The sequence below is a fragment of the Daucus carota genome, chromosome 1, assembly GCF_001625215.2.
Source record: "Daucus carota subsp. sativus chromosome 1, DH1 v3.0, whole genome shotgun sequence".
In the NCBI taxonomy this organism is placed as follows: domain Eukaryota; kingdom Viridiplantae; phylum Streptophyta; class Magnoliopsida; order Apiales; family Apiaceae; genus Daucus; species Daucus carota.
In genome coordinates, this window is record NC_030381.2 from 38854283 (window position 1) to 38879337 (window position 25055).

At 44.8% G+C, this 25055-nt stretch overlaps 2 protein-coding genes across 3 annotated transcripts; one reads left to right on the forward strand and one right to left on the reverse strand.

Annotated features, from left to right (window-relative positions):
• The first annotated feature begins 97 nt into the window (after positions 1-97).
• Positions 98-21739, forward strand: LOC108193338 (transmembrane 9 superfamily member 4-like). Its single transcript, XM_064083212.1, has 5 exons — positions 98-122; positions 20744-20774; positions 20860-21025; positions 21204-21405; positions 21588-21739. Exons 3-4 carry the CDS (start codon positions 20876-20878, stop codon positions 21288-21290), a joined length of 237 nt encoding a protein of 78 aa, XP_063939282.1. The 5' UTR covers positions 98-122; positions 20744-20774; positions 20860-20875; the 3' UTR covers positions 21291-21405; positions 21588-21739.
• A 532-nt stretch (positions 21740-22271) lies between these two features.
• On the reverse strand, positions 22272-24404 carry LOC108211388 (uncharacterized). Of its 2 annotated transcripts, none has more exons than XM_017382981.2 (7): positions 24293-24404; positions 24074-24137; positions 23757-23781; positions 23071-23145; positions 22839-22943; positions 22632-22749; positions 22272-22490 (listed from the first exon to the last, which is right to left on the reverse strand). In XM_017382981.2, the coding sequence occupies exons 2-6, from the start codon at positions 24076-24078 to the stop codon at positions 22633-22635; spliced, it is 327 nt and encodes a 108-aa protein (XP_017238470.1). In that variant the 5' UTR covers positions 24079-24137; positions 24293-24404; the 3' UTR covers positions 22272-22490; position 22632. The 2 variants fall into 2 exon arrangements, with proteins under 2 accessions (XP_017238470.1, XP_017238478.1); XM_017382989.2 differs by having other exon boundaries at positions 24074-24129; positions 24293-24359.
• Between the last annotated feature and the right edge of the window lie 651 nt (positions 24405-25055).

A 25055-nucleotide genomic window follows, 5' to 3' on the forward strand; every position in this document is an offset into this window, starting at 1 on the left:
CTAGCTACCAGAGTACAGTTTTATGTTATCAACTTGCTGTTAGTGTGATCATCAAAATCTCGAGAGTATCATTTCTATTAACTCTTGGGTCTTGTAGAGCACTCTGTCCTTCAAGTTGATTTGTAAGTCTTTGCAACTCTTCCTTATTTCATGTAAATCGTTTTGTTAAGTTTAGCTATATAAGTTTGGGGCTTTTCGTATACTCAATTAAGGTAATTACTAAGGTAATTTTAGGGTTTGTTGTGATATGGTGTAACCCGGATTAAAGGACCCGGGCATACGTTGAGAACCCCGCTCCCCGGGAAACCACCAGCAACAGAACACGATCTACCAGCCCTACCAGGACACACCGCCGGGGTAGGGTACAAGACCCGGGTAACTCCTAACCATACCCCTCGACCGGGGTCCAAACATGTACCAGCCGACAACTACTGCACGAGCCACAGACTGACACGATGAAGACAAATATAACGGTCAACTACTGGCGATAGAGACAAGCCAGGGAACATTCCAAAAGACTACTTCTACGCCGACACCTGGACACGTGTAGGGGATCAAACCCCTACACGTGTAGGACCAGGATCCAGGTACGCACCCCCGAACCCTAATCCTTGGCCTATAAATAGACCAAGGACCAAGAGTCTGGGGGTTAACTTCATTCTCTCTACACTCATTTTTACACACACCTGCACTCAGCTAAATACAAAACACTAAAGCCACCAGCAACCACCACACAACAGCCATACACCTTCACCACCACACATAGATAGCACTTTCTCTAATCTTTATCCTTCCGAAGCCTACGCTTACTCTCACGCCGGAGGCGCTTTGGGGCAAAACCCCCCCGCCGGCGTTGTTTTGTAGGCTCCCATCCAGCAGCTGCACCACGGAACCACCAGTCACGGCGGAGGAAGGACCGGGATCGGAGATTGGCGTTATCATTTGGCGCTAGAAGGAGGGGAAGGTGTCCCCTGTCCTGTGGTCACGGTGCCACTGGACTCATCTTCTTCAACAAACCCCCGAAACGGGGGTCCAAATCACACCAGTAAGCTTTCGTAAAACACCCAGCTCCTCAAAACCTTCAGCCATGGTTTTTCTTGATGTGTGCATGATAGCAAACCCTGCCTGAGCAAAACCCTAATCTTGTCTGTAGCACATAAAATCTTTTGTCTCACACCTGGTCACACTTTGTCACTTAACTACTTATAGTATTTCTGAAAATAGTAAGTTGACTACCTGTACACACTATTTCTGTCACCCTGTCACTATCTATACTATTTGCAAGCATTGTCACAAAAACAGCAACCATACACCCTGTGTGAGTTCTTGAAACCATGACAAAAAGGACACGCTCCCACCTGGGGCTTCCCCAGAACCCGGATAACCCTCAGACAGACCAGGACAACCCGAACCAGGATCATGCCTCAGGACCCCTTTTCACCCATGTGAACCCAGACGAGAACCAAGCAATCAACCCCAATGATGCACGGGTCACGATCGAAGCAAACCAGTACAAGTATACTGATGTCCCGGTCACCACCCTCCACCTGTCCCAACTCACCAATGTGGAGTTGGCTGAAGCCATCCGGCAGTACCATGATCGCCGGGAAAGCAACCGCAGACTTGAGGACATCGGCGAATCCGAGGACTCCGGGAACAGCCGTCAATCCCGGGGTTCCGTCTTTGACCGGATCGGAGACAAAGCAAAGAAAAAGAAACAAAAGGAAAGTGAAGAGACCCGGCTGAAAATTTTGGCTGAAAGGAAAGAACAGATCCGAAAAGAGGAAGAGGAAAAACTTGAGCAAAAAATCGCCCTCCGGATCCAACTCGAGGAGGAGAAGTTAACAAAAGGATCCCGGTCCAAGCGATACCGGAAGGAGACAACACCCGAACTCATCTCTGATGAAGAGGATGAGAGACCAGGGCAAACCAACTTGAGAGACATGATGAATGAACTCAACCGGAAAATCGGAAATGATGCCGGGCTTGAAATTGGGGGAACCCTGACTCCCTTCAGCCACTCCTTGGAATCCATACCCCGACAAAAGGGTATGAAACACTACAACTTTGAATCCTTCAATGGACTGGGAGACCCGGAAGAACACCTGCACTACTTCGAACAGATAGCCCAGATCTACTACTACAATGATCTGACCAAGTGCCGTTTCTTCGCTTCCACATTCAAGGGAGGGGCACAGAGATGGTTCAGCCGGATCCCCTCCCGGAGCATCGGGTCCTGGAAAGATTTCAGGGAAGCCTTCCTTAGAAGGTTTCGAGCAAACAAGACACATGAACTCCATATGTGTCACCTGGAAACGGTTCGCCAATATGACAATGAGGCACTCTCAGACTACATGAAACGTTTCCAGGAAGCAATCAACAAGATTTCCAACCTGGATGAGCGAGAAGCCCTAAGCATATTCCGAAGGAACTTAGACCCGGAACAAAACGAGAGGTATGTGGTCGAGCTGATCAACAAGGAACCCCAGAGCCTGGCAGCTGCCTATGCCATGGCCGCCAAATTCATCAAGGAAACCGATGTACTCCAAGCCATGAGAATGACCCGACAAGGAAGCTCAAAAGGGAAGCAGGTCGAGGATAGACCCCGGAAAGAATATCACCAGGACAAGAAATTCAAACCCGACAGACAGACAAACTTCATCCAGCAATCAGGTTCCAAGAGGACCAGCCAACAGGGATCCGGGTCCAGGAGTGACCCCGGTCCAAACAAAGCAACCAGGGAACCAAAACCAGAGCCCGAATGGACCCCTCTAAACAGATCCCGAGAGGATATACTCAAAGAAATCAGAGACAAACCCTTCTACTACCCACCAAAACCTATGCAGACTCCTCCAGAGAGCAGACCCGCTAACCGACATTGTGACTACCATGGCACCCACGGTCACAAAACGGAAAACTGCATATCCCTCAAGTATTTCATTGAAGAGCAAATCCACAAAGGCAACATGGGACAATATATAGCCCGGAATACAGCCGACAAAACAGGAGGATCCGGGAAACAGAAAAACATTGTCAACGTAGTGCTGGGAGGATCCTGTTCCCCTCCCCCTAGCCCGGACTCCTGTCAAGAAGTCATGTCCATCCAAGCCTTCCCCGAACAAGTCATCTCCTTCAGCAGCAAGGACTTCGAGGGTGTCACCCGGGGTCACAATCAGGCCCTGGTGGTAACCTTGGATATAGCCGAGAATGAGGTCAGACGGATCCTAGTGGACAACGGCTCTTCAGCAAACATCTTGTTTAAACATACCATGGACCGAATGCAACTAGGGAACATCCGGATGAACGACTACAGGGAGGACCCCTTATACGGATTCGGGAACAGCATCGTCCCGGTCCTAGGAACTCTTTACCTCCCGGTCCGCTTTGGAACAGCCCCAATCCAGGTCGTCCATATGATCAAATTCTATGTTACAGACACTCCTTCCTCTTACAATGTGATCATTGGCCGTCCGGGTCTAAACAAAATCGAAGCCATCACCTCTGTCACGCACCTGAAATTCAAATTCCCAACCCCATTCGGTGTAGGCGAAGTCAAAGGAGATTCGGAAACAGCCGGGGTATGTTACAGCCAAGCCTTAGTTATGGCGGAAACCCACATGGACAACAAGAGAAAGGCTACCGTCTTCCAAAAACAGAGAAGTAACAAGAAGCATCGACCCTACCCGAGAACAAACCCTAAGGGTGAAGTCCAGGTCATCGACCTAGACCCGGGCAGTCATAGCCCGGGAGCAATCAATCCTGGTCCTGGACAAAGCAACCAGAAAGCAACCATGAGCTCAGCTCAAGATTTTGTGGAAAAGAACACTGACGCCCGGATCCAGCAAATGATCTCGGCACAAGAACTAACCAAGGTCGAGGCTGCGGTCGAGACCGAGTCGGTCCTGATCGAAAAAGACAACCCGACAAGGAAAGTCAAAATCGGAAAAGGCCTGGATACTGTTTTTAAAGAGGAACTCATCCAACTACTCCGGAGCTATGCAGATGTCTTTGCCTGGAGCCCGGACGACATGCCCGGGTTGGATGAATCATTAGCAATGCACAGCCTTGACGTCGATCCCAAAAAGAAGCCTGTTAAACAAAAACGAAGAAATTTCGCCCCGGAGAGGCAGAAGGCAATAGATGAGGAAGTTGGCAAGTTAATGAAGGCGGATATCATATGTGAGATCAAATACCCGGAGTGGCTAGCTAATGTAGTCATGGTAAAGAAAGCAAACGGAAAGTGGAGGATGTGTGTTGACTACACGGATCTGAATGCGGCATGCCCGAAAGACCCTTATCCTCTACCAAGCATAGACCAGCTTATTGATGCCACATCAGGACACCTGATGTTAAGCTTTATGGACGCCTTCTCCGGGTACAACCAGGTTAAGATGAACCCAGCAGACATAGCCAAAACAGCTTTCATAACCCACCGGGCAGTGTATGCTTACAAACTGATGCCTTTCGGGTTAAGGAACGCCGGATCTACATACCAGAAGGCAATGAATGAGATTTTCAAAGACCAACTTGGAAGAAATTTGGAATGCTACGTCGATGACATTATCTCCAAATCCACTTCGGTCCCGGGTCACATTTCAGATCTCAGAGAATGCTTCGAAAACATGAGAAGAACTAAACTAAAGCTCAACCCGGACAAGTGTACCTTTGGAGTAGAAGTTGGAAAATTTTTGGGTTTTATGGTGAGCAACCGGGGTATCGAGGCCAACCCGGAGAAGATCAAAGCTGTACAAGAGATGCAACCACCTCGGACTCAGAGGGAAGTTCAAAAGCTAGCGGGGTCCTTGGCAGCACTTCGAAGGTTTGTCTCCAAACTCGCTGAAAGATGTCTACCATTCTTTGAGTTGTTAAAAGGGGCAAAGAATCAGAAATTGGTAGAATGGAGCCCGGATTGCCAGAGAGCTCTTGATGAAATAAAAGCATACCTGTCCAAGCCCCCGATCCTGACAAAAGCCTTGCCCGGAGAACCCCTCTACCTATACCTGTCAGCCGGACCCTTTGCCGTTGGGGCGGTTTTGATCAGGGAAGAAGCCGGGCAGCAGAAGCCTGTCTACTATGTCAGCCAGGTCCTCAAAGATGCGGAGACCAGATACCCCAACTTAGAGAAATTTGCTTTCGCACTGATCACCGCATCCAGAAAACTCAGACATTACTTCCAAGGAAGAGAAATCAGGATTGTCACAGACCAACCGCTAAGGAAAATCATTCACAAACCAGACATCTCCGGGAGACTGGTGAACTGGGCAATTGAACTTAGCCAGTTCAGCCTAACGTTTCTACCCCGGACAGCAGTCAAAGCCCAGGTCCTGGCAGACTTCGTAGTGGAATGCAACTTCCCAGAAAACCAGTCAACTCCTATGGAAACCGAACCGGAAGCCCCAATAGAACCCAATCCGGAGTCTTGGATACTCCATGTCGATGGTTCCTCAACAACCGAAAGGTCAGGAGCCGGGCTAATCCTGAAGAGCCCGGATGGGTTCACCATCAAAACAGCAATCTCTTTCAACTTCGCAGCAACCAACAACCAAGCAGAATATGAAGCCCTATTAGCGGGATTGAGGTTGGTCCGGACCTTGTCAATCCGGAACCTCACCATCTACAGTGATTCCCAGATCGTGGTCAGACAGACCAATGGGGAGTACCTCGCCAAAGACCCGATTCTGACCAGGTATCAAGCCTTGGTAAAAAGCTACCTTACCCTGATCCCCGGGTACAAAATTTTGCAAGTCAACAGAGAAGAAAACGCTGAAGCAGACAACCTCTCCAGGTTGGTCCAAAATTCGGCGGATCTGGACAGCTCAGTCTATTTCGAAGAGTTGCACAAGCCGACAATAGAGCAGGAAGAAATCTTTGAAATCAACAACGACCCTACCTGGATGACTCCCCTGATCAACTACATAGAGAAGGGAGAGTTACCCGAAGACAAGGGGAAAGCACAACGGCTGAAAGCTAAGGCGGCCAAATTTTTTGTCGAAGGAGGAACACTCTTCCGCCGGACCTACTCATCCCCAATCCTGAAATGCATAGGTCCGGAGGAGGCCGAATATTGCCTAAGAGAAGTTCACGAAGGGATCTGTGGAGATCACATGTCGGCAAAAGGCCTGGCATATAAAATCATCCGGCAAGGCTACTACTGGCCAACAATTCATCAAGACTCCGTCGAGTTTGTTAAGAAGTGCAAGAATTGCCAACTATTCAGCAACGTGCCCCGGGTAAGCCCTGTCCTACCTTCCTCAGTCTTATCCCCGATCCCCTTTGCTGTATGGGGGATAGACATCATGGGACCCTTTCCCCGGGCTAGAGGAGACCTCAGATATTTGCTTGTCTCCATTGATTATATGACCAAGTGGGTTGAAGCCAAGGCAATGCGGACGATCAACCAACAAGATGTCATCCGGTTCATGGACAACATCCTGATGAGATTCGGGCTACCAAGAGTCCTGGTCTCAGATAATGGACCCCAGTTCATAGGGTCGGACTTTGAAAGCTACCTGGCTGAAAGAGGCATCAAGCACAAGAAGTCTTCAGTCGCCTACCCTCAAGGGAATGGCCAGGTAGAAGTTACTAACCGGATCCTCTTGAGGGGAATTGAAAAGAGGTTGGAAGAAAGCAAGAGCAAGTGGCCGGAAGAACTACCACATGTTCTCTGGTCCTACCGAACCAGTCCCCGGACAAGCACCGGAGAAACTCCCTTCAAGTTGGCCTATGGAACGGAGGCAATGCTCCCAATCGAAGTCGGGTCACCTTCCCACAGAGCGATCAATTTTGATGAAATTGCGAATGAAGAAGGACTCCGGGTCAACTTAGACTTGGTAGATGAGGTCCGAGATCAGGCAATCGCAAGAATGGAAAAATACAAGGAAAAAACCCGGGATCACTTCAGCAAAAAGTCCCGGGTCAGAAACTTTCAAATAGGAGACCTGGTCCTACGGGACACCGAAGCCTCTGATCCGACCAACACAGGCAAGTTGATGCCTAAGTGGGAAGGCCCTTACAAAGTCAAAGAAGTCCTAAGGCCGGGCACCTACAAATTGGAGCATATGGACGGGTCAGAAATATCCAACACCTGGCATGGTCTTAGGTTGAGGAAGTTCTATCAGTAAGATCAACGAGAAGGAAGGATCCTAGAAGACAGCCATATATCCCTAGAAAGCAATCATGTACTTTTGATCATTATCAAAGCTGTGTAATCATCTGAATATCAATGAAGTCTTTTGCTACTAAAGAATCTATATTGTTATTTACTTAGAAAATTTCTAAGGCAACCAAAAACATGTTAAAGCAGTCAACCCGGGAAAGATCTACCCGGGTCCATCCATTTCATTTACTTGGAAAAAATTTCTAAGTGCAAACATGTTAAAGCAGTCAACCCGGGCAGATGTTACCCGGGTCCATCTATTTTTATTTACTTAGAAAAATTTTCTAAGTGCAAACACCTTTAAACACTCAACCCGGGTAGAAGTTACCCGGGCCCATCCACTTTTATTTGCTTAGAAAAATTTCTAAGTGCAAACAGGTTAAAGCAGTCAACCCGGGAAGATGTTACCCGGGTCCATCCACTTTTATTTACTTAGAAAAATTTCTAAGTGCAAACATGTTAAAGCAGTCAACCCGGGCAGATGTTACCCGGGTCCATCCACTTTTATCTAGTTAGAAAAATTTCTAAGTGCAAACATATCCAAGCAATCATGTAAAACAGATAAAAGCATCCACCAGGCAAAAGCGTACATGAGTAAAAACGGCGAGACAATATTTGATAAGAAACAGCAAGAACAACCATCCATAAATCCGGGTCTACATAAACCCCGGACAAACATCCAAATCCAGACCAAATCAAACATCCAGATCCAACAAATTTAGTCTTACAAAAACATTGTTCTTAAGTCAAAATATGAACAAACTAGAAAGAGAAGGAGATCAGACAGCAGGAGTCTCATTATCCCGGGTCTCGTCAGCAGGAGTCTCATCAACCGGTTCAGAATCAGAGGAAGAGCCCGGATCAGCATCAGCACCCGGATTGGCAGGAGGAAGAAAGCTAGGAGAAGGGCCTTCGTAAGGCTCCGGTTCTCCTTTCCCAGCCTTGATTTCATCCTTAGCAGCAAGATAGAGCTCTATAAAACTCTGCAAGGAAGCCTCCGGGTCAGTCTTGATGTGCCGCTCGGCAACATGCCAACACCGGACGACTTCAAGAGCTCCAGCGGCGGCCAAGGCATCCGCATAAGCAGAGGACTTCTGGAATTCTGCAATAACCTTCTCCGGTTCCTCTCTCCCTTCCAAAAGCCTCTTCAGATCAGCCACTTCCTTCTCCAACCCGGTGACTTTCTTCTCAGCGCTATCAGCCCGGGTACCAGCATCTTTAATCTTCTGATCCAGTTCAGCTTCTTTCCGGATCTCAGCCTCCTTGATCTTAGAGGCCATCCCGGCCTCCAAAGCCTCCCGGGCTGATTTCTCCACATCAAGATCCTTCTCCAGCTTTGTGACCCGAGCAAGGCTTTTCACGGAAAGATCCCTCTCCTGCTTCAAACTGTTCAAGGCATGGGTATTGAACCCGGCCAGACGACCACCAAGCTAGAAAAGAAGCAGAATACCGGGGTCAATAAAACCAGAAATTAAGAAAATGAAGAAGGAAAGCAAAGTACAAGAAAAAAGAGAGAGAGAGGAGTCGGATCGTAAGATACCTGACCCCACAAGTTCCCAATTTCTTTGAAATTCGAGGCAAGACCCTCGTCCTCCATCATCTCCCAGTCCTGGTCGGAGGGGAGTTCGGACATCAACCCGAGCACCTTCTTAACCGGGTACTTGCCGAATTTAGGGGCCGGGCGGGAACCACCCTCAACCTCGACTCCAAGATCCACCACCTCCATAGCCGCCTTGCCCGGATCCTCCACAGTCATATCAATCACTTCCCTTTGTGAAGAACCAGCATCAATCTTCTTCCTTTTTCTTTGTGGTCCTTGATCCGGGCTCTCCACTTCTTCAGCGTCAGCAACCAACTCCGGATCCGGAGTTGGTTGCGGAGTAGCACTGGAATGCCCGGTACCCTCCGTCCCTTGACGGGAGGACCCGGACTCCCCTCTTTTCGACCCGGACTCGCCCTTCTTCGAGTCTCCCTTCTTCCCCGACTTCTTCTTTGGTGGAGGCTTCGGAGCCACATGCACACCTCCCAAATTCCGAAGAGCAGCAGCAAAAGAATCCTTCGCAGACATGATAGCCCAAAGATCCGGATCAAAGTATGGGAGACCTGCCAAAAAGAAGAAAACCCGGGTCAAAAACAAAGAACAGGGACAAAAATCCAACAATATCATACTAAAGAAACATGACTAAAGGAACAGTCAAGCCATAAACAGAAGGACCCGGACAAACAGAAGGACCCGGACAAACAGAAGGACAAGACACTACAAAAGCAAAGTAAAAAAGCGAAAAGAGAAGACAACTCACAACCACCCTCGTGCAGCTTATCATGCTGCATGAATGTATCCCGGGTTAATTGGAACCCGATGCAAGTACAGAATTCGACCAACTGCGCCCGGAATTCCCCATCAGCACCCGGGGCACCGAAGTCGGTCCTCACCTTCTTATCGTCAGTCTCCATATAAGGCATAAAGGCCAGATCCAGACCCTTAAGCATAAGAACCTCACCATTCCAAAGCTTCAGCGAACTTTGGTGAATCACCGGACTCACGAGCCCGGTCCCCAGGCCACACTCCTTCGAACGGAAGCGAAGCTCGTACAAAGGTTTCACACCGGACTTTTTAAATTGAAACAGAACGTGGAACAGCTTCAACGTCGGATAATAGTTCATCTTATTACACGCCCACAGGAACCAGGTCATCCATTTGACCGCGTTCGGGGTCAGCTGCATCGGAGAAATCTTCCACTCATACTTGCACAAATGCTTGAAAAAAATGTGACACCGGGGGTTCCAGCCGGATCGAAGGTGCTCCATCCATACCGGAACAAAACCATCTTCGGGCCGATGATATATCATCTCCCCGGGCTCAGGCCACCTCCACTCGACTTCGGGAGGAAGCTGAAAAGCTGCCCGGATCATCCGGTCCGCCATATCTGGAGCCATCTCTTTGACATAACTCCTCACCGGGAACGGAGCCCGGATCCCAGGAAACTCTCGGAACATCTCATCGAATTTCTCTTTATTATAAGGGGCCAATTTCCCGTTCGGGTGTTTGGATCTATAAAACCCCGACATATTAACATAAAAACCCTTCTCTTCGACAAGTGGGCCCTTAGTGATGAAGAACGATTTGCTATCGCCCCAAATACCCTCCGGGGTCATAATAACTTGTCGTCCGACCGACACCACCACCTTCTGGCGTGCAGAAACCACCCCGGACTCCTCAATCTCGCGATCGGCCATCCTTACCCGGGCACGATGAGCGAGTGAGCGGACCTCGTCGGACTCAGAATCACCCGAAAATTCCCCGGGTACTGCCGAATACGCAACAATTTCTTGCCTCGGCCTTTTTGCAGCACGGACCCGAGCACGATAGGCGAGGACGTGAAACCCGTCGGACTCACTATCACTAGAAGACTCCCCAGAAGATAGGGAACGAACAGCAACCTCTTGTCTTGGCCGCTCGGGGATCCGGACCATGGACCTAAACAAAGAAACAACTCGGGTCAATTTTAAGAGTTCAAAGATTGTTCCACGTTTTATTAAGGTCCGGATCCCATCCTAAATCTATGTGAAGAATACCAACCGGAAAGAAGCACTCAAACGCATCTTATAAACCAACCCGGGTCCTCTCCTTTTTCAGATTTATGTGGGAGAAGAATACTAGGTATTAAAAGCAAACCCGGGTCCTATATACATACTACAGCACAAAAAGCTTTCCCAAGTACAAAACAAAACACCCTAAATCTACCCAACCCAGGCAGAAGGATCGAACCCGGGTTCAGTTCAAATAACCCCAAAGCAGCCATGCCCCAAACTTACCCTACCCGGGCATGATTATTCCACCCGGGTCCAGTTCAAAAACTAAAAGCCATAAACAGTTTTATAAACATTTCAAACCAAAAATCAAGATCAAAACCCAAGCCCTTACAGTTATACACATACAGATACATATACACGACCAAGAACACCAAGAATTTTCAAACAAAGATTCAAGCTAAAACCAGATTCCCGAGAAACCACAACCCCAAACCAAGCGCAAACATCGAAACCATTTCGAATCAAAAACACAAAGCTACGAACATTACATAACCACAACAAACACAAAACACGGCATACAAGCGAAGCACTAACGGAATTCGAAAACTACGAGTGCAATATCAAGCACACATCAAAACAATACGGTATGGAAAGAAGGAGCAAGAGCGAGTCACTTACTAGGTACGAAAGTGAAGAAGAGAAACAAAGCCGCAAGCACCAACCAACGAAAATTCCAGCAAAAAATTAAGCACGAACGAGCGATTTTTGAAAAGAAAACAGAGAAAAGCGAAGAAGCAAAAGTAAAAAATGAAAAGCGTGAAGGAAGCCCGTACTTATAGTCACATCTCGTGACACGTGGCGATTTCCCATTCGACAAAAATTGGTAATTACAGCCGTAATTATTACAAACCCCTCAAAAGACGTGCCTTTTCAAGTTTCAAGATAAAGAAACCGTTCAGACAAAAACCCCTTGGAATGCCTCGGGAGAGCTATCGATTCATTTACTCTAGACCCGGATATCATCACCTTACCCGGACCCACTTGCCCATCAGGGCGAGGGAAAAGGTCACCACCGATACCCGAATCCAGAGCAAAGCACAACCTATATCCGGGTTTACCCAGTCAGAGCGACTTCGGCAAAGCTCCTACCTCCACCTTAACCTGGATCTATCCGGGCAGGGGGGCAAACACAAACCTCCACATCTACCCGGATCCACTCAGCCGGGGGAGCAAAAACAAAAACTCCACTTACTCCCTCACATAGAGAATCTATATAAGGGAGTGGGGGGCAAATGATATGGTGTAACCCGGATTAAAGGACCCGGGCATACGTTGAGAACCCCGCTCCCCGGGAAACCACCAGCAACAGAACACGATCTACCAGCCCTACCAGGACACACCGCCGGGGTAGGGTACAAGACCCGGGTAACTCCTAACCATACCCCTCGACCGGGGTCCAAACATGTACCAGCCGACAACTACTGCACGAGCCACAGACTGACACGATGAAGACAAATATAACGGTCAACTACTGGCGATAGAGACAAGCCAGGGAACATTCCAAAAGACTACTTCTACGCCGACACCTGGACACGTGTAGGGGATCAAACCCCTACACGTGTAGGACCAGGATCCAGGTACGCACCCCCGAACCCTAATCCTTGGCCTATAAATAGACCAAGGACCAAGAGTCTGGGGGTTAACTTCATTCTCTCTACACTCATTTTTACACACACCTGCACTCAGCTAAATACAAAACACTAAAGCCACCAGCAACCACCACACAACAGCCATACACCTTCACCACCACACATAGATAGCACTTTCTCTAATCTTTATCCTTCCGAAGCCTACGCTTACTCTCACGCCGGAGGCGCTTTGGGGCAAAACCCCCCCGCCGGCGTTGTTTTGTAGGCTCCCATCCAGCAGCTGCACCACGGAACCACCAGTCACGGCGGAGGAAGGACCGGGATCGGAGATTGGCGTTATCATGTTGTTTTTGGGTTTTCTTGGGTAAATCATAACTTGCTAGGTTATTCTCTTTTCACATAACTCTTAACCTGGTGTACAGATTAATAATCCATGTCTCAATTTGCAAAGTTATTGCTTCTCATATGAATTTGATTAGTTATGATACTTAGTGGTATTATTGAATTGATTTTAGTTCTATGCTTTTTACTAACAAATTTAAAGGCATATCTCTGAGAAATAAAAAATTAAGTAATTGTTTCATTATGATTGCACGTATTAGTAATTGCTCGCTCCATGTTTTTTTGTTATTTTGTTTGAAATGTGTGTTTTAGCTGAATCTAGTTTAGAAAAGTACCTTTAATTTAGTTTTCGTTTAGTTTGTTATAATTCTTTATCATTACCTCTGTTTTGTGGCCATCCTTTGACATGTTTGTCCACACTTGGAGACACACTTGCAATTCCATATTCTTTATTGTACTCTGCACAACGATACACAATATAAGCTATTCTTATGTATGTCTAGTTCGTGCAAAAGGGGTGTGAATAAATTTGGTTGGCCACATTGATAACGCCAATCTCCGATCCCGGTCCTTCCTCCGCCGTGACGGGTGGTTCCGTGGTGCAGCTGCTGGATGGGTGCCTACAAAACAACGCCGGCGGGGGGGTTTTGCCCCAAGGCGCCTCCGGCGTGAGAGTAAGCGTAGGTTTCGGAAGGATAAAGAAGAGAGAAAGTGTTATCTATGTGTGGTGGGTGAAGGTGTTTGGCTTGTGGTTGCTGGTGGCTGAGAGTGTTTGAGTGTATGCTGAGTGCAAGTGTGTGTATGTATCAGTGTAAAAAGAGAGTAACCCTTAAGCTCCTGATCTTGGTCTATTTATAGGCCAAGGATTAGGGTTTAAGGGTGCGTACCTGGATCCTGGTCCTACACGTGTAGGGGTTTGATCCCCTACACGTGTCCAGGTGTCAGCGGAGGAGTAGTATTTTGGAATGTTCCCTGGCTTGTCTCTATCGCCAGTAGTTGACCGTTATGCTTGTCTTTATCGTGTCAGTCTGTGCTTTGTGCAGTAATTGTCGGCTGGTACGTGTTGGGACCCCGATCGAGGGGTGTGTTTAGGGGGTACCCGGGTCCATTTCCTATTCAGGGTGGTGTACTCAAGTAGGGTCTGGGATGCTGTGCTCTCTCCGAGGACCATGGTCCGCCGGTGGGTCCGGGTCCATGTTAACCGGGTTACTCCATATCATTTGCCCCCCACTCCCTTATATAGATTTTCTATGTGAGGGAGTAGAGTGAAGTTTCCGCTTTTGTTTGAGTGGACCCGGGTAGATGTGGAGTTTTGATGTTTGCCCCCCTGCCCGGGTAGATCCGGGTAGAGGTAGAGGTTTGTGTTTGCTCCCCTGCCCGGGTTGATCCGGGTGGGGGTAGAGTTTTTGCTGTTGCCCCCCTACCCGGGTTGATCCGGGTGGGGGTAGAGTCTTTGTTGTTGCCCCCCTACCCGGGTTGATCCGGGTGGGGGTAGAGTCTTTGTTGTTGTCCTCGTACCCGGGTTGATCCGAGTGGGGGTAGAGTCTTTGTTGTTGCCCCCCTACCCGGGTTGATCCGGGTGGGGGTAGAGTCTTTGTTGTTGCCCTCGTACCCGGGTAGGTCTGGGTGGTCGCAGTTCTGGATGGAAACCCCTCGTTCCTGCTCTTCTGTCAAGGTGGATCCGGGTAGAAGGTGAAGGACCTGGGGCGCCGTTATTGGCCGGATCCCGCTCCTCGGTTGTGAAGCGTCTTATGGGGGGAATTTGAAGTGTTTTCTCATAACTCCTCCCGTCTTGAGAATTGAACCGTCGTTGCTTTTGAGGAGATTAATAATTACAGCTGTAATTATTATTTCTCCACGAATGGGGGCCTGCCACGTAGCCTATCACTGCGGCTATGTATATATAAATACACGCAACTCCTTGTCACTTTAGTTTTTACTTGTTTTTCTCTGTCATTTCTTCAAAAAACCGCTCGCTCGTCTTTCATTTTTCATCGGAGTTTTTGTTGATTGTTGCCTGCGGTTTCGCTCTTTTTCCTTGTCTCCGTACCAAGTAAGTGATTTGCTTTGCTTCTTCCTTTTACATTGTATCGTTTGATGTATGCTTGATGTTGCTTTGGTTAGTTTCGAATTTTGCCAGTGCCCCGCTTGTATTTTCGTCTTGATATTGCGTATGTTTGCTGCGTGTTTGGGAGTTTGATTTGTGGTTTTGTGTTTTGATTCGAAATGGCTTGACGTTCGTGTTTAAGTTTGGGGTTTTGGTTTTAAGTTTGGGGTTTTGGTTTTCGCAAATCTGGGTTTCAGTTTGAAGTTTTGCTTGAGTGTTCTTGGTCGCGTATATGTATCTGTATGTGTATAACTGTGAGGGTTTGAGTTTTGATCTTGATTTTGTTTTTGAAATGATGAAGAAGGTGTTTGTGGCTTTTGGGTTTTCGGGGGTTTGAACTGAACCCGGGTAGGAAGGTTTTACCCGGGTTGGGTAGCTTTAGGATATGGTTGTTTTGGTTGTTTTGAGGCTTGTATATATGATTGTGAAGGGTGGGATTTCCGACCCGGGTACATGTGTTAGGTCCGGGTGGGTGTTTCTGGGTTGTTTTGGGGGTTTCAACTTGGTGGATTTTGTGGTGCTGTACTGTATGTGGGACCCGGGTAGCTTTCTTGTATGTAGTGTTTTTCTACTTACGAAAACCTGGGGAAAGGAGAGGATCCGGGTAGAGTCAGGTAAGTGGCTGTAGTTGGTACCCGGGTAGTGTTGCTTGTACTTGGTCGTTTTTCTTTTCTTGATGCTTTTCCACATAGAATTTAGGATGGGATCCGGACCCAACTAAAATCTGTAACCATATGTGAATTCTAAAACTGACCCGGGTTGCTTTTTCGTTTAGGTTTATGGTCCGGATCCCTAGGCTGCCAAGGAGGGAAATCGTCGCTTACTCAGCGGTACCCGGGGAGTTCTCTAGTGACACCGAGTGCGACGAGGTTCACACCCTTGCTTTCCGCGCCCGGGTAAAGATGGCAGAGAGAGAAGTTTCCACTTCGGGGGTGATATCTGAGTTTCAGAAAGTAAAAAAGACGGTTGGGAGGCAGGTTATTATGTCCCCGGAGGGGGTCTGGTGTGACTCGAAGTCTTACTTCATTACCAAGGCTCCCCTCGTCGAGGAGAAGCAATTCTATACAAATATGGCCGGATTCTATCGGCTTAAGCATCCAAACGGGAAGTTGGGCCCTTATAACAAAGAGGAGTTCGACGAGAGATTCCGGGAATTGACTGGGATCCGGGCTCCGTTTTCGTTGAAGGCCCATATCAGAGAGATGTCTCCGGATGCGGCTGATCGGATGATCCGGACTGCTTTCCAACTGCCGCCGGAGGTCGAGTGGAGGTGGCCCGAGCCTGGGGAAATGATTTATCACCGGCCTGCAGATGGTTTCGTCCCGGTGTGGATGGAACACCTTCGGTCCGGGTGGAATCCCCGATGGCATGTTTTCTTCAAACATCTATGTAAATATGAGTGGAAAGTGTCTCCGATGCAGCTGACCCCGAACGCGGTCAAGTGGATGACCTGGTTTCTGTGGGCTTGCAACAAGATGAACTACTATCCCACTTTGAAGTTGTTCCGCATGTTGTTTCAGTTTAAGAAGTCCGGGGTGAAGCCCCTATATGAACTGCGCTTTCGCTCAAAAGAGTGTGGTCTGGGATCCGGGTTCTTGAGCCCGGTTATGCATCAAAGTTCACTGAAGGGATGGAACGGCGAAGTCATCATGCTTAAGGGTCTAGACTTGGCTTTCATGCCCTATATAGAAGCAGATGACAAGAAGGTGAAGGCGGATTCTGGGGCGCCCGGAGCTACTGGGGAGTTTCGAGCTCAGTTGATTGAGTTCTGTAACTGTCTCGGGTTTCAGTTGACCCGGGATACGTTTATGCAGCACAACCAATTGCATGAGGGCGGTTGTGAGTTGCATTTTTTCCTTAGCTTTTTGTTGTTACTTTTGTAGTATCTCTTGTCCGGGTCTTTTTATTTATCACCTGCATATTAATGCCTCGTCCGGGTCTTTTTATTTATCACCTGCATATTAATGTCTCGTCCGGGTCTTTATGTTTGCGATCCACATGTTGCCGTCTTGTCCGGGTCTTCTTGCTTGTAGCATATTCCTTAGCATGATTTACTGCAGTATTTCTTTGTGTTGACCCGGGTTCTCTTGTTTTTTGACAGGTCTTCCGTATTTCAACCCGGACCTTTGGAGAGCTATGTCTGCCAATGACTCCTTTGCCGCTGCTTTGAGAAACTTGGGGGGAGTTCATACCCTTCCGAAGCCACAGCCGAAAGATAAGTCGGCGAAGAAGAAGAAGGGTGCGAAGAGGGGGGAATCCGGGTCCATTTCCTATTCAGGGTGGTGTACTCAAGTAGGGTCTGGGATGCTGTGCTCTCTCCGAGGACCATGGTCCGCCGGTGGGTTCAATCATGATCTATCTCTTACTTGGAAAAATTTTCCAAGGCAAAAAGCAAAAAGCTACCCCGGTTCAATTTTGAGAACCCGAGTACCCCGGTTCAATCATGAGCTATCTTATTTGGAAAAATTATTTTCTAAGGCAAACAAACAAAAAGCTACCCCGGTCCAGTTATGACATATCTCTTACTTGGAAAAATTATTTTCCAAGGCAAACAAACAAAAAGCTACCCGGGTTCAATCATGATCTATCTCTTACTTGGAAAAATTATTTTCTAAGGCAAACAAACAAAAAGCTACCCCGGTCCAGTTATGACATATCTCTTACTTGGAAAAATTATTTTCCAAGGCAAACAAACAAAAAGCTACCCGGGTTCAATCATGATCTATCTCTTACTTGGAAAAATTTTCCAAGGCAAAAAGCAAAAAGCTACCCCGGTTCAATTTTGAGAACCCGAGTACCCCGGTTCAATCATGAGCTATCTTATTTGGAAAAAATTTTCTAAGGCAAACAAACAAAAAGCTACCCCGGTCCAGTTATGACATATCTCTTACTTGGAAAAATTATTTTCCAAGGCAAACAAACAAAAAGCTACCCGGGTTCAATCATGATCTATCTCTTACTTGGAAAAATTATTTTCCAAGGCAAACAAACAAAAAGCTACCCCGGTCCAGTTATGACATATCTCTTACTTGGAAAAATTATTTTCCAAGGCAAACAAACAAAAAGCTACCCGGGTTCAATCATGATCTATCTCTTACTTGGAAAAATTTTCCAAGGCAAAAAGCAAAAGCTACCCCGGATCAATTTTGAGAACCCGAGTACCCCGGTTCAATCGTGAGCTATCTTACTTGGAAAAAATTTTCTAAGACAAACAAACAAAAAGCTACCCGGGTTCAATCATGATCCATCTCTTACTTGGAAAAATTATTTTCCAAGGCAAACAAACAAAAAGCTATCCGGGTTCAATCATGATCTATCTCTTACTTGGAAAAATTTTCCAAGGCAAAAATCAAAAACTACCCCGGTTCAATTTTGAGAACCCGAGTACCCCGGTTCAATCATGAGCTATCTTACTTGGAAAAATTATTTTCCAAGGCAAACAAACAAAAAGCTACCCGGGTTCAATCATGATCTATCTCTTACTTGGAAAAATTTTCCAAGGCAAAAATCAAAAACTACCCCGGTTCAATTTTGAGAACCCGAGTACCCCGGTTCAATCATGAGCTATCTTACTTGGAAAAATTATTTTTTAAGGCAAACAAACAAAAAGCTACCCCGGTCCAGTTATGACATATCTCTTACTTGGAAAAATTATTTTCCAAGGCAAACAAACAAAAAGCTACCCGGGTTCAATCATGATCCATCTCTTACTTGGAAAAATTATTTTCCAAGGCAAACAAACAAAAAGCTACCCGGGTTCAATCATGATCTATCTCTTACTTGGAAAAATTTTCCAAGGCAAAAATCAAAAACTACCCCGGTTCAATTTTGAGAACCCGAGTACCCCGGTTCAATCATGAGCTATCTTACTTGGAAAAATTATTTTCCAAGGCAAACAAACAAAAAGCTACCCGGGTTCAATCATGATCTATCTCTTACTTGGAAAAATTTTCCAAGGCAAAAATCAAAAACTACCCCGGTTCAATTTTGAGAACCCGAGTACCCCGGTTCAATCATGAGCTATCTTACTTGGAAAAATTATTTTCTAAGGCAAACAAACAAAAAGCTACCCCGGTCCAGTTATGACATATCTCTTACTTGGAAAAATTATTTTCCAAGGCAAACAAACAAAAAGCTACCCGGGTTCAATCATGATCTATCTCTTACTTGGAAAAATTTTCCAAGGCAAAAAGCAAAAAGCTACCCCGGTTCAATTTTGAGAACCCGAGTACCCCGGTTCAATCATGAGCTATCTTATTTGGAAAAATTTTTCTAAGGCAAAAAAAAAAAAAAAAGCAATCACCCGGACTCATGTCAAGCAATCCCGTCCGGACACATGTGGAGCAATCCCGTCCGGACTCATGCCGAGCAATCTAACCAGACTCACCTCTTGTCCGGATCAACCCAGGCCGAGGGACAAAAAGCAAAATCTCACATCCTACCCTGATCAACCCAGACGGGGGGCAAAAAGCAGAATCCCACCAATTCGTCCAGATCGGTCCGGACAGGGGGGCAAAAGCAAAATTTCACACCATGTCTGGATCCACCTGGATAGGTGAGCAAGATTTCACACCTAGTCCGGGTCAACCCGGGAAGAGGAGCAAAAGCAGGATTCTTCGCCTAATACCGGATTAACCGGGATAGAGGCGCAAAAAGCAAAAATTCCACCTTGTCCAGGTTAGCCCGGACAGGGGGCAAATGAAAAACTCCACCTTCTCCGCAATCAGCCCGCACCGGACAATACACTCAACTCCCTCACACAGAAAATCTGTATAAGGGAGTGGGGGGCAAATGATAGGGTATAACCCGGATTGGCTTAATCTGGACCCTGGATTGGCTTAATCCGGACCCGAACACGATATGACCCGGAGATGATCCCGGACCCAGGAGATGGTCCCGGACCCAAACACAACCTATCCACTCTTCTCCCGGACCGGGACACAAGAGTCCAAGCCGACACCTGAACAAGCCACATTCTAACATGAAAAGGATTGGCTTAACCCGGACTCTGGATTGGCTTAATCCGGACCCGAGCACGATATGACCCGGATATGGTCCCGGACCCAGGAGATGATCTCAGAACCAGGAGACGATCCCGGACCTTGGAGATGATCTCGGACCCCGGAGATGATCCCGGACCCAGACGCAACCTATCCATCCTTCCCCCGGACCGGGACACAAGAGTCCAAGCCGACACCTGAACAAGTTGCAGTCTGACATGACAAGGACAATACCCAATGCCAGCTACTGACACTATGAAGACAAACCTCATAACACTCCAAAATACTATTCCTCAGCTGACGCTTGGACAGGTGTTAAGCATCCAAGCCCTACAGATGGACAGCAGGATCCAAGGTACACATCCTTAAACCCTAATCCTTGGCCTATAAATAGACCAAGGATGAGAGGCTTAAGGATCTTCTTCTCCACACTCTCATATTTCTCACACACTCTAAGTCATCATACACAACAGCCATACACCTTCACCCACCACACATAGATAGCTCATTTCTCGTCTATCTATTTTCCGACGCATGTACTCATTCTCACGCCGGAGGCGCCGCGGGGCTCAAACCCCCCTCCGGTGTTGTTTTGCAGACACCCGTCCAGCAGCTACACCGCAAGACACCAGTACACAGCGGAGGAAGCACCAGAACGGGATTTGACGTTATCACACATCACAATGCAGTTTAGAAGTCTTCTAAATATATTTTTTTATTAAGGTGTTTTGTTTATTTATCTAGGTCTTCTAATTTAATACATTATATTTGAGTGCATTACAAGTTAAAAGCATTGTCCCCCGCTTAATTTTATTTATTTAAAGGACTGCTACTTAGATATGAATTTATCTATTTGTTCTTCTTTTAATTAGTTCTGCTTTAATATGAATGGTCATCATACTTTCACCAAATTATATCTCCAAATTAAATACTTTCACCATATTTTTTGTTGCAGCTCTCCGTTCTTGCTCCCAGCTATTTGCCATGTATGAATTTGTGTAAAGTTTTATAGATTGTAAAGTTCTATTAAGCTGCATTTTGATCATCATACTCGCCCTTTAACTGTTCCAGTGCAATATTAGTTTTCATGCTAGCAGTACTGGTCGGCGATAGAATCTATCCATACAACAGGGGAGCTGCTCTGTTTACTGCATTGGTTGTCAGTTATGCACTTACATCTGGGGTTGCCGGCTATACTGCGGCCTCATTCTATTGCCAGCTGGAAGGGACAAACTGGGTATGTATACATTACCTTAATTACTGTTGTGTGGTTGCTTAGGAACTATTATTTCACTCATAGACTTACGGAGGGGCATGTAGAAATTTTCTTGTTCTGGCCTTTGATGCTCAAAGTAGAGTAAAGTCAGGGTATGACTGCTATTTGTACTAACCACTGAAGATATGACAAATTGCAGGTAGCCGAGATTGTAGTAGGAAATGGGAATTCAAAGTCAGAGAGAGAAATAGACGGGATGATTAAAGAGATGCATAAAAACAGTTAATTACATGTGGAAAAAAGTTATCCAGAAATGGCAGAATTGATCCTCTTCTTCCTATTCTTGTCCCTGTTCTCACTAAAGTTGCCTACATCTTGGGCCTCCGCGTCTCTCCTCTCTGGTATGTGTCATATATATGTCTACAAATCTCTTTCTCTACCACCATTTAATTAATTTATTCCAATAATAGTATAGTTAGTAGCTTTTACAACAATTTAAAAAGGAACTAGTGACATTTGGATCCAAAAGTTTATTACTTGTTTGCATATTAATCATGGGGAATTTTTTTTGTGTTGGTTACAGGATAACATCGTTCATTACTAGGTGGTTGAAGCGCAGTTGATGAAGGAGAACAATTTTATTTATTTTGACTTCTGTGTTGTATAATGATTTTACTTGTGTAATTAGTGATTTGTATTAAACGGAATTAGTGATTTATTGTTGGTTTTATAGAAGTTGATATTATTATTCATTTTTATTACTTGAGAGTAATATAAATTGTGCACTTTGTGTAATTTTATTGTATATATTGAAAATATTAAGAATATTACAAATAAAATAAAATTTAGAAAAATTATAAATTATAAATTTCATTAATGCATCACTTTGCAAACGCATTTTTAAAATAACTTCAATAGCACATCTAAAAATGCTATCTATGTAATATTTTCTTATACAAATCCAACTTATATAGCGTTTATTGAAGCGCTATGTAAGTGTTTGCACTTGGAAAACGCTTACTTTCATAGCACTTGTGGAAACGCTATTGAATTACGATACTAGCATAGCGCTTACGTAAGTGTTATTTAAGTAGATTCTACTTGCATAGCGCTGGCTTAGATAGCGCTTAAAACAGCTATGCAAGCTAAAAAATGAGCGCTATGTAAGTTAAAATCTGTAGTAGTGTTGGTTCATATTACTCATATTTTCATCCCCTTTTATATGCTCCATATACTTGGGATGAAGGGAGAAAACAAACACCATAAGGAAAATACAATCTACGAGGTGCATCACTTCAATAGAATAAAAACTTCCAAATATCATACAGCTCCCAGACTTCAATTACACAAAAGCCTTAAAACTATTCAGCTGGTAAAAGAACCACATTGAAGTTAAAACACTGAGTGTAGATAAGTAGATAATGAAGTAGTACAACTCTTCCTACTACTACAAAGTAGCTCCAGATTCCAGGTTCGTATTCATCATCTGTACAACAAAGAGTAAACTTATTGTAAATATAAGATATATTATCAAATGGATGCAACCTACATTAGTCATACTAAGCCTAATCATAGGCATCATGGAGACATGAAAAATCTAATCGGCCTGCTTGCAAAAATTGCATACCTCACTTGGGGTTCCTGAGGACAATGATCACTGAATCTCCTCGCAGGAACATCTTGCTAATAAACCTCTCTTTGTTGATTGGAAGAGATTTCTTCTTGCCTTTACCAGCCTTTGGAAGCTGAGTGGAACATTATGGCAAACATTAGTTAAATTTTTAATTAAAACAAAAGGGATAAGAATATAATATACTCTAATACGAAAACAAACCTCTGTCCACATCTCCCTAACATTTTCCAGCACCATGTTGCAGTGCCGATCAAAAGCTCTCACACGGCCCAGAAGCTTTTTATTGTTACGGCAGTTAATAAGGACCTAATGGGGCACAATATAAATGAAAACTGATCGAAACATAATCTGTGTATATCTTACAAGGTAAGTGTAAATAAATCGTTGTAATATAAAAAAAGGAGCTTGAAATTGAGCAATAGAAGGATCATACCTGTGTGTTATTTTTGACACTCATCATGAGCACGGATAGTGGCCCCGTGTTGAAGTCCTCCTCCTCAGTCTTTGCCTATAAGGGCATATATGCAACTTAAAATTAAGTGTATGAAGAAAATTTAAATATCAATAAATAACGTAACTGCAATATACTCTACAGAAGAATAGAAAGGATGTTCTTGCTAATAAAGGAGTATAGAGAAACATCAACAAGATTTGAGGTATAACGAACTCCAATCATGGATAAAAAATGGATTAAACAAAATGCTGCAAGTCTAATAAATCATAACTAGCGCAACCTGCACCCTTCCATGAAGTATTGACCTTGGTTCTATATATTCTTGCTCATATAAAAAGCATACCGGATCTTTAATCTTTTTAAAATTATACTAGTACCTGACAAGGACATCTCAAACTAATAATGATAAATTCAAAAATTTAATACGAATATACGATTGTATTTCTATTTCAAAAAAATTACTAACATTTATCCTTGGAGGGCACACACTTAGTTACAGGTGGTAAGGCATTATAGAAAGAATGCAGCAATAGCATAGCGTACATTTTCTCTAAACATAAAGTCATAAAGGAATTACTGTATGCACATTTCGAAACCAAAATAACACTAATCTGGGCAGATACAGTAAACATAGTAGCAGAACGAAACAAAGTGAGCAAACTTACAGGAACGTCTTCATCCATTGGCCGACTGCAAAGAAAAACACGAAACAAAAACAGTCAGTAACCGCAAAAAATTAAGCCGATATAACAAGTCAATTATAAAACATAGGTAACTTAAAAGCATCTGTCATCTACAATTCCAGAATTAAAACAACCGTTAACATAACAAAACCACGAAAACTGCATTTGTAAATATCCAGTTGCGAATACATCGGAATTACAATACATGATTAACTACTATAACATATTCTAAATTAAAGTAATTAAAACGAATAATTAAAGTAAGCAGTAGCTATAATAGTGAAGCAGAGTGAACATACCTCATCTTTAACCGAAGAAAAAGCTCCAAAAATCCGAGAAAATCGGTGCGACGAAGCTGAAACCCTAAAAAACAGAGGCGTTAGGGTTTTAGAAAAGAGAGGAATTGTGTATATCAAACTATTAAGAGCCTTTGAAAAGGCAGAGTAATGAGAAACACATAGACACTATTTGTGTGTGTGAGTGAGTGTGTGTAAAATAGCAGAGTTAGGGTTTGGAACCTGTGTTGGCAGAAGCAGATCTCGAATGCTTTCAAATTAGCTTCACGCTTCGTTCGGCTCGAATTAGAGACGACATATATCGGGCGGTTCTACATATGTTGTTGGGCTTGAAATGTTTTGGGCCTACAAATCACTACGGTCGGCATATAATATTGGACTCAATTTGTTGGGCCAGATTTATTGTCCTTCATTGCATCCATGATTTATGTCGAAATTCTAATAATAATATGGAATTCAGTGAATTAATTTAATACTCCTCGTTTTAATTTATATGTCCACTTTTAAAAAAATATTTTGTTTCAAATTAGTTGTCCACTTCAACTTTCAAAACAAAATTATGGTTCCAAAGTCAATTATGCTCTACATACTTCTTATTTATATTTCCTAGATCAAACTCATGCCACATATTATGGTCATTTAATACAATTAATTTGTGAATATCCACTTTTCTTAAACTATGTGATTTTTTGAAAGTGGACATGTAATTTGAAACGGAAGCATAAATTTAGATTTATTATTTAAAGATTATTATTATTATTCCTGTTATTATTAGATTATACTCCCTCTTAATCGCTTGACTTTTTTTTAAAAAATTTTGACCGTACACTCATAAATATTATCTTTAAAATTTTCTGTTTTTGAATAACATAGTTTACGTTTTTGGTCGTGTTCACTGTGATACTTGTTTTCGTAAACATTATGGTGTGCCAAGGGATACTATGTGCCGTAGTTTAATGTCAACATTGAACAATCAGCAATTCAG